Source organism: Myodes glareolus, chromosome 1 (assembly GCF_982192425.1).
Source record: "Myodes glareolus chromosome 1, mMyoGla1.1, whole genome shotgun sequence".
Taxonomy (NCBI): Eukaryota; Metazoa; Chordata; class Mammalia; order Rodentia; family Cricetidae; genus Myodes; species Myodes glareolus.
In genome coordinates, this window is record NC_142026.1 from 95,448,998 (window position 1) to 95,459,448 (window position 10,451).

Sequence of the window (10,451 nt, forward strand, 5' to 3'; positions counted from 1 at the left end):
CTGTGGTCGTTAGGTTTCAATTAAGGAAAACTTGAATAAAGAATGAAGATTGTGAACACAGCCAGGTTTTTTCTTGATGGAGTGTGGACAATGTGGATGAGAACAAAACGTGATTGGGATAAAGATGAAGACCCACCTAGCAATGAGAAGAAAGTTAGCCAGGATTCACGGGAAGGGAGATGTCTTAGAAGACAGACTAGGGAGACAGGAATCACCGTTGGCTCGATGACTCTCAAACATTCAGAGTCGCTAGCCCCAGTGAGGCTACTGGACAGTAAAAGTCCTGGTCTAGACTTGCTTCTAACCATATATGGAAAGAAAGGCTTCTTGTTATACTGCCCTTGAGTTTCTGTGCTATGTTAGAGCCACTGGTGGTAGTGGGTCTGTGTAGCTAGGAAGGCAAGTGAACTAAGGAAAGACTGTTTCCTGACCTATTTCAAAAATTCCCTTTAGTATTAGCTATTAATACTTATCAAATGAAGCAAAGCCAGCCTAGTAGGGGTACCAAGAGCAGCCAAATTTTTGTGAGTTCTCCACTCAGACTCTATATAGACGCCTTCCTTGTGGTCAGCTAAGGAGCGCATGAATTATTTAGGGCAATGCATAGTTATCAGGAGCCTGCACACATCCCTTGGTCTATAACTGAGCACACACACGGAGCTTTAAATAAGATGCAATGGCCGTAATTGTTGGATGTTCTCAGAGATGTAGGGTAAAATGTAACCTGTCAGATCGATGGCTCTTTCAGCCGCATGCCCAAATGCGGTTTTCTCATACGCTGGTCAACTTATCACAATAATCTTTGAAGATGCTGAGTTTTAGAGAGTAGTAACACAGAGACTGAGCACCCAAGTTCAATGTGGTGTTCTTTCTAGTATCCTTCAGTTCATTTGGGAGCTGTGAAATAGTAGGGTCAGTGCCACAGTCTTGATTACAGTTATTATCAGAAGAACTGTCATGTGAAGAGTGAAGACGGGACATGCTAGATGTGGAGGGTTTCACCTAACTCCTGGTTAGTCTTTAACTAGAGTTCTGTTTTGGTTTTCATTGTTGCTGTTGTTTGTTTTTGTGAAGCACTGGTTGCTCTGGAAGTCCATATATAGTCTAGCTTGGCTTTGAATTTACAGAGATCCACCTGCCTCTATAGACCAGGCTGGCTTTGAACTCACAGAGATCTACCTGCCTCTGCCTCCCCAGTGCTGTGATTAGCACCACCAACTCCAGTCTCTCGGTGTTTTTTGAGTAGCCATACACCCTCCCCTGTGCTGATGGTCTGTGGTCATGAAGCAGTCATTTGACATCCCTGGAGGTACAGACACTGCTGTGGCATACCTGTGAAAGATATCCATTATAATAAAAAAGTTAATTAACAGTACATTCAGCCTTTGGGGATATCGGAGAGAGAAAGTGTGGGGGGGTCAGCAAAAACTAACCTAGCACTCCTATACTGGAGGGGGAGCATCATATTGAAGAATTAGAACTTGATTTCATTTGCAGTTTTGCTATTGTTCAGCTTTTGAAGGAAAATGAATAAGTGTGCCTCTGCTTCCTGTAAATGGCATGATTTTTGAAATTGGGTGGTAGCTTAAGAATGAGGATTGCAACAATAGGAGGGAATTCAATAGCTTTCTTATTTTGATAGTTGGCTACATTGTAAGAGGTCATGTTGGTTTGGAGCAAACAGAGTTGATCTGGTAGAGTTCCAGAACTGACGGAACAGTGTGACCAGGGCCTTCTGCTCTGTCCTTTGCACCTTGGATCCTGGAAGGCTGGCTAGAGGCCGAGAGATAAATGAATAAAGGACAGGCACAGAGACAGACATGTGAGGCAGCTGAGATCAGGTGGGGGTCTCCCCAAACCTTAGCTTGTATATTAGGGCGGGGGGTTAGACGGGAAAGTCACCTCTGTAGGCCAGCATTCACAGCCTGTAAACTTCCAGGAGAAAGCTGCAGTTGCTAATCTTGCACTCTCCGATCAACTGTTTATAAACACGCATACTCAGACTCCGAAGGAAAGCCTTGCCAATACTCTTGACCCTGACCCGTATGGGTAATGGCTTTGCCAATTTACCATAGATCAATTGGTCTAGGAGTCCTCAACAGGCTGCCCATGTCAACATACAGTCATTCACATCTCTCACTCAGGGCTTCCTCTGCTCCCTTCATTCTTTGGATGTGGAGTGAGATGCCAGGAAGTCAAGGATCTGGGGGCGTATTCATGGGGGCATGCCAGAGCTACTTTGGTTGAAAAGGAAAGTGAAACCCGGAAAGGTCTGAGAAGCCCTCTTCCCTTTCTAAAGTTGCTTCAAAACAGAGTGTAGAGTCCCAGACCCGGTTCACTCAACCCTCCCGACTCGCAGAGCAGAACTGAAACTTCTTGCCCCAGCGGGGTGTCCAGGGTGAACAGAATCCATGGAGAAGTTCAAGGCAGTGCTGGAACTGCAGAACAAGTACCACAGCGTCCTGGGTTACGGTTTGGTGACCCTGTTGACGGTGGGTGGGGAGAAGCTCTTCTCCCAGGTGGTGTTCCAGTGTCCGTGCAACGCGACCTGGAACCTGCCCTATGGCCTGGTGTTCCTGTTGGTGCCAGCGCTCGCACTCTTTCTCTTGGGCTACGCGCTGAACACGCGCACCTGGCGCCTGCTCACTGGCTGCTGCTGCTCCGGGAGCGCGAGTTCCAGCTCCAGGTCGCACAGCGCATTGACATGCTTGCAGATCAACCTGGCCGCCGCACTCGCGCCCCTCACCTGGGTGGCGGTGGCGCTGCTAGGGGGCTCCTTCTACCAGTGTGCTGTCAGCGGGAGCGCGTCCATGGCGAAGTATCTGTGCAGAAACCTCGACAGCAGCTGCGCTATCAAACTACCGAAGGTTCCCTGCAACGGACAGGAGGAGGAGATGCAGGACATCCTGAATCAGCTCAAGGCTCAGTCTCAGGTGAATATGTAAATGACAGGGAAAGGGAGAGGAGGCATTCATCCGGGAGCGGGCGCTGTAGGGGCCAGAATAGCGCACCTGGACTGGTACCTTCTGCATTGTTCTTTAGTGTCCTCTCCCACTGGGTAGCAAATACTCAGGCCAGGTGAATTTGCACAATCCGGGAGAAACTAGAAGCATTTTTACAATAGAACCCGTCTTCCCAAGCCCAAACCCACCACCCACACTACCCATGGAAGTAGGAAGGCCTGGGGCTCTTTAAAACAGATGCTCCTTTCTCTGGATCCGCAGAAACCCCGTGTTTTCAGTTCTAGGAGAGTGACGTGTCATCTCCTCTTGGGCACTTGACATGACTTGGACTCTAGTTGACTTTTCAAGACAGTAGATGTGTTGACGTACTGGGGGCGGGGCGCGGATTCTTACTAACACTCGTTATTCTAAAGAGCTTAAGACCCGACTTGGGAGCTAGTGACTAGTTTAGATTTTATACCGGGCTTTTTCATTTTTCTAATGTCAAAGGTGACTAAGTTGCCATCCTGTTGTGTTTTCTGTAGGTGATAGGCTGGATTCTAATAGCGGTCATCATCATCGTACTTCTGGTTGTGACGTCTATCATTCGATGCTGTTCTCCAATTAGTTATCTGCACCTAAAATTCTGGGAAATATATTCTCAGAAGGAGGAGCAGATTCTTCAAAGTAAAGCCACAGAACATGCGACCCAGTTGGCAAACGAGAATGTTAAGTGTTTCTTTGAATGCACGAATCCGAACGATTGCTACACCCCAAGCAGTGAAGCCTGGGAGGAAATCTCGGCGCTGTACACTTTTAATCCCAAGAACCAGTTCTACAGCCTGCTGCACAAGTATGTTAATAGAAAGGAGATGGAGATGAGTGACCGTATCCGCTCTAAGGAAGGAGATACCGTGGTCCCTGTCCTTAGCTTTGTAGATGCCTCTGGGATGGCCAACACTGATGGGATGTGATCTTACAAATGAACAACAACAACAACAAAAAAAAAATACTTTGAATTGTTGCTTCATACAAGAAAATACACATTAGCATGTTTTATGACTGCTTGCTTTCTTCCAAATTGTGAGACTTTTAGATCTGAAATTGTAACCTTTTTTACATTTAAACATTTAAAAATGTTTAGCCTTTTTTCTTTTAATTGTTAAACAAAACGGAAGGAAAATAATTTACCCAAAATGACAACCTAGGTTAAAGTGTTATATCTTTATTCTAGGTTTGTGTCAAATAAGAGCCATTGGTGAAGGAACAATTGGACACATCTTTCTGTTACATTATCTGACATTAATTTCAAGGCTGTGATTTTGTTGTTGTTTGCAAAGACAAAGTATTAGTATTTTAACACTCGTGACATTATAGCTCGCCTTGTGCTGTAGTGGAGAGTACACTTTCTAGTCAGGCTTACCTCAAATACTATGAAATTTATGACTCGGATATGGTTTCTGTATGAAAATTAATCATGAAAAGGAAAATTGTAGGCAGTGATATTTTTTGCTTTTAAGGTCAAAGACTAAGTGTGGTAGCACACAACTTTAACCCTAGCACTCAGGAGGCAGAAGTAAGCAGGTTTTTGGATTTGAGGCCACCCCAAATTCCAGATCTCAAACAAAACAAAATAAAACAAACAAAAAAAGATTTGCCAGTCTGTGCTGCATTTTTAAGGTCAAAGGAAACTTTCAAAAACTATCCACAAGGATGAATTTAAATTGCACACACCAAAAAGAAGCTGAGGGCTGAAGTGACCACTCAGTGCTTAAGAGCTTCTGAAGCTCTTATAGGGGACCTAGCTTCAGTCCCCAGCACCTATATATTGGCTCATAACCACCTGTAACTTCAGTTCTAGGGCTCTGATGCCACCTTCTGACCTCTTTAGACCTTGTACCACTGTGGTGTACATACACGCATGCAGGCAAAAAAACCCTATACATATAAAACAAAAATAAAACTTTTTACAAAGAGAGACAGGGTAGTATTATAATCCCCCCTGCCCGCACATCTAGTCATCATACATTTTCAAAAGAGTAGGGAAGCAAGATGAAAGCCATGTCATCCAAATAATTTTTTAAAAAAATACAACCATGATCTGGTTTAGAGCAGGGTAGTTAGGGGTTGGGGAGAACCTGTGAGAAGCTGAAGTGTAAAGTAGCAGGTGAGCAGAGACTTTCAGTCAGGTGGCAATGTGTGGACGGCTGAGGTGGGAGGGATTTAGCACTGCGGAGGTCATAAAGATGCCTGGGAAGTCAAAGAGGGGACAAATCCTGCAGGATCATAGAACTCAGAGTTGGTTTGTAGCCTATTAATGTATATTTATATATGCCTCAGTGTGTGTGTGTATGTGCATGTGTGTGCACATGCGTGCATTTGTGTATGTGTGCCTTGTGTGTGCGTGTGTGTATGTGTTTGTGCATGTATTTGTGTGTGGGCGTGTGTGCATGTGTGCGTGCATGCGTGCATTTGTGTGTATGCATGTGTGTTTGTGTGTGTGCATGTGTTTGTGTGTGTGTGCATATGTGTGTTCACCTGTGCACCAAAGTAAAGGTGGTGGAGGCAAATCCAGTTGTCTCTCAAGTAGAAACTGAGAGGATTGAACTTGGTGGTATTATTGGTGATCAAAACAGGGAAAGTGCACATTGTCCATAGGCAGGCTGGATTGTTGATGGGCAGGAAGGAAACACTGTGAAAGCAGCTACAGGCAGAATCCTGCTCCCTGACACTGGAAGATCTTTCAAAAACACTGGCCTTTCATTAGCTTATCGTTTTTGCCTGTCCCCCAAATTGATGGCTGCTTCCTGTATTTTTAAACCTGTGGGATCTCTAAACTATAAACCAGTTAAGCGTTCATCAGATTTAGCCCTCTTTCCTCCCCTGGCAAGTTCTGTGTCCGCATCGGTTTGCCCTTTTGTCCATTAAACAGAACTTGTCATCAGGGATATCCTGCTGTGGAGGGTCACATGTAACAGGCGGTTCCCTTCCCTAAGAGATGTGTTTCTGAAATCCTGCCATTTCTAGTTTCGCTTTTCCTCCTTTGTTTCAGCTTTCAGATTTGATTTGTGTGTTCATCCCTGTTACATTTTCTCCATTGTTTGGCTGTGTTCCACATTTTCTTCTAGAATTTAGAAAGTTTCGGAAAATATATTTAGGATAAAAACATTATAATGGAAGAAAACTATGGGATAAAATACCTCATTCCTTTGTAACGTGCTTCCCAGGGGGAGCCTTTTAAATGCTGATCTGTGTTTGTTTGGAAGTGTCACCCCAGCCACTGGCACCCCTATATCCAAAGAGTCTGGAAGGTTTCGGTTAAGGCTTCACCTCAGTCCCCGGCATCCATATATCCAAAAAGTATGGAATGTTTGGGTGGAAAGTTTCATCCCGGACCCCTGCCCATTGTAGTTGCTCAGTCCAGACTCCACCTCTGAGAAAGCCTGCCAAATGGTGACCGCTCCTCAGAGATGCTCAAGACCACTCCCACAGGGTATTTAAACTGCTCCTCTCCCCCCACCCCCAGAACAAACACATGGTTTCCCAGTCTTCCTTCCCCATCTTCTCTTTGAGGGCCTAGAAGGCCACCTGGGAGATCTGGCATCCATTAAACCTGGGCTTTTTCTAATTCGGATTGATTGGTCTGATTTGGATTATTGCGCTGGTGAAGTGGTTTATTGGGGTGCAAAACTGCAACTCCTTCTACACAATATAATCTCATCACATCAGTATACAATTTTCCTCAACAAAAAGTTGCTGTGTAATGCTTTGGGTTAGCAGTATAGACTTTTGTATTTTGTAGACATATTTGCAAACACACATATGCTCATAAAATGCATAAACACTAAATTATCAATTGTGGTTATTTCTGGAAGTTAAGATTGATGTAGAAAATTGTCAAAATTGTTAGCTGTGTGGTGGTGGCGCACGTCATGAATCCCAGCACTGGGTAGACAGAGACAGGCATATTTCTGAGTTTGAGGCCAGCATGATCTACTGAGCGAGTTCTAGGACAGTCAAGGCTACAAAGAGAAACACTGTCTGGAAAAAAACAAAACAAAATGAAAAAAGTAGAAAGAAAGAGAGAGAGAGAGAACGGAAGGAAGGAAGAAGGAAGAAAGGAAAAAGGAAAAAATCCTTATCCACTTTTGATCTTTGAATCTGTGGATAACTGTGCAATTAGAAAAGATTCAGAGTTCTGCGTGGTTACTGAGACACGCAGCCAACAAAGCAGTTTTACAACCGTAACCTAGGTCCACGTTTGGCAAGTTTGTGGGCTACTCACAAAACTTGTTATTCACCTTCAGGATAGAGGACTTGAAAGTTAAGATGCGCATGTAAGGTCATATGGGCAGTGAAGGTGAAACTGTAGCAGGGGACTGACCTTAGGGCGGGTTAGTGTGGCTTCTGGGCTGTACTCATTACCAACTCTCAAGTTCCTGTCTTAGCCGCGTGCTTCTGTGAGCAGACACTCAGATGTTCACAGTAAGGCCCAATACTTTACATTTCATTCTGAAACACAGCAGCTAAAGTAGCCCAGACAAGTTTGAATAAACATCATGTGACCAAGACACAATAGGATTATGTCGTGGTGAGAACATGGCCATTATCATTGGGCAAGACAGACTACAGCATGGACCCGAGACACATTTCCTGATTTGCTGTGTGTTTACGGATTTAACAGATGAACTTCCTTTATCACCCTAGCTGTACGCTGTACTGAAACTTTAATCTCAGGCAAGATACAGGAGAGAGATTATGTGGTTAAAACTTGCTGAAAGACATACATTATTGCCAGAGACCCCTCTCCACTGTGATGAGTGCTAGGCAAGATAACACAGTCTGGACACCGTAGATTAAGCATGGTCTCCATCCACAGCCACAGCTGAAAATATCAATGGTCTATGAACCTAGGGAACACCTGATGGTACAACCCAGCCCCAAATGCCTCTGGCTTAACATTGTCTGGGAAAACCTGTTTCCCAATAGCTTACATCTTATCTACCAGGTGTCTTGTGGTAAATAATTCTCTAGAAGACAAAAGGCAGAGTAATCTTCTTTGGGCCAGGGCCAGCCTCCGCCGCAATTGGCTGCTGTTTATTTTGTCAGCTGCCAACTGTGGCAGTCTCCCTCAGAGGCCACTGTCTCTGTTGTTTTGACTTTGATGGAGATCCAAACTGTTGATACCAGCAAATTGAGGCTGAGCTCCCGCAGTTGCGGAAGAGACTGCTGCTCAGTTTCCAAAACAGGAAGCTGAATTTGTGGCTCCTGGGCAAAAGAGGGACTTGCAGGGCATGGCTGTCACTGGCAAAAAATCTGAGAACTTCTTACAGTTTTTTATGGAAATAAATTTCCAGACATTGGGCCGTAGAAGCGGCGGTGTGTGTGTGTGAGAGAGAGAGAGCGCGCGCGCACACGTGTGTGTGTGTGGGGGGGGGGGGGTTAATTGATAGCATTTGAAGAGGGGAAGAAGTGAAACGACTGGTTGGTTAGCCAGTGTTCAGAACCGGGCGGCTTTCACGGGGCTGAGGATTTCAACACCTAAGCAAAAGGGTTGGTGAGCAACTGGGGCAGGTTTCCATTTAGTTCCAGTTTGGGCTTTGTTGCTGGATAAACCCTGGCCAGCAGCAACTTAGAGGGGGAAAGGAGTTATCTGGTGCACACTTCTACATCACAATCCATGATAAAGGGGCTGCCAGGGCAGAAGCTGGAGGCAGAGACCATCCGGGAGTGAATGCTGCTTGCTAGCTTGCTTCCTCTTACTTGCTCAGCCTGCATTATTGTGCATCCCAGGCCTACTTGCCTAGGGATGGCAACACCCACAGTGGGAGGGACCCACTTATGTTGGTTAAAGGAATCAGGGCAATTCCTAAATTGAGGCTCCCTTCTCAGGTGATCCTACTTTGTGACAAGTTATCACTGAAATTGACCATCATAAGCAGCTTCTTGATAAGCTTGAGATTAATAGCCCTTTTCTCCTTCTTCCTTCTAGATAGGGCTTCTCTGTGTAGCCTTGGCTGTCCTGGAACTCCTAATCTGGCCTCAAACTCTGCCTCTGCCTCCCTAGTGCTGGTCTTAAAGGCTTGCAACCATCGTGCCTGGCTTCATAGCACATTCTATGTGTTATGTCTCTTCCTCGAATTAGAAACTAGACACCTTTATTTTTACCCGAATGGAGAGTTTGTACCTGCATATGCTCAGGGCTGATGCAACTCCAGATTTAGTAAACAGAACCAGAGCCCTTTGCCTTGGCACTGAAGAATATTAACCCGCTTCCCCCCTCCCGCTTCCAGTTGTCTCATGTGATCTCTGATTTAATCGGACATCTGACTCTTCTTCCATATCTATCATCACCAGAATGTGAGGCTGCGAAGCTTGGCCACACTTCTCTACTCAATTAATTCTGCTTTCTCTGCTTACTTTGAGGGAATTCAATATTTACCTACTATGATGTTTAGTACTGTAACAATATGGGATTTAGAATCACCAAGGAAACAAAGCTCAGGACTCAAGAAAGAGTTTCTAGAACTGGATTAACTGTGGTGGAAACTTCAACTGTGGGTACGGCCTTTGCATGAGCCGAGGCTCCAGACTGAATAAAAGGGAACCGGAACACCAGCATTCATGGTCCCTGTTCTTGACTGTGAATATAGGATAATCAGCGGCTTCAAGTTCCTGACACCTGACTTCCCCACCACCCTGAACTGACAGTCAAACCAAGCTTTCGAGTCCTTAACTTGCTTCTTCACAGATCCTGCCACAGTAATAACTAATGTGCCTATATGTATGTATGTATATATATATATATATATATATATATCCCGCAGAATGGTGGAAGCTCGCAGAGAAATGAAATTTCTGGGCCATTGATGAGGCTGTTATTAATTCCGGTGGAACAAAAAGTAGAGAGATGTCGTTTGCATTGGGTCTTCTCATACCTGAGTTCCTGGGGGATAAGGTACCGGAGGCTGAGAACAGCAGGTTGTGTTGCTGCAGAGAACACTGACCTGGAAGTACTATCGTTTTACAGGTGATATCCTGGCTAGCAGCCTTTGCTGATAGAGCAATGTCTCCCCAGATGAGATGCAGGCTCCACAAATGCAATTCTGAAACAATGGATGAATAAAAATTAGGGAGCAGGGATGCCTGACTAACTTAGTAACTTACGGACAGCATTGAAACACATTTAAAAAAAAAAAAACTGATTGCTGTAAGAACTGGTGGTCATCGTGGTGGCCATCATGGTGGCCATCTGGCTAAAACCAGACTCCAGAGAAACCTCATGAAAATATTTTGAGCCCATGACCCCCGAACAAGATAGAATGTAGAAGTTCTTCGAATTTTTTTTGTCTAGTTGCCAACTTAATTCTAAAATAACTTCTCCCATGACTGACTCTTCCCTTCCCGCCCCTTCCCTCCTCCCCCGTCCCCTCCCCTTCCCTCTTCTCTTCTCTCTTCTCTCCCTGTTCTCTCCCCTTCCCTCTTCTCCCTGGGCTTTCTCTTCCCCTC

The 10,451-nt window shown here is 45.0% G+C and overlaps 1 protein-coding gene across 1 annotated transcript; it reads left to right on the forward strand.

The window, feature by feature from the left end:
• The first annotated feature begins 2,235 nt into the window (after positions 1-2,235).
• Positions 2,236-6,576, forward strand: Calhm6 (calcium homeostasis modulator family member 6). The gene is made up of 2 exons (XM_048425307.3): positions 2,236-2,933; positions 3,488-6,576. Exons 1-2 carry the CDS (start codon positions 2,412-2,414, stop codon positions 3,914-3,916), a joined length of 951 nt encoding a protein of 316 aa, XP_048281264.3. The 5' UTR covers positions 2,236-2,411; the 3' UTR covers positions 3,917-6,576.
• The last annotated feature ends 3,875 nt before the right edge of the window (positions 6,577-10,451 follow it).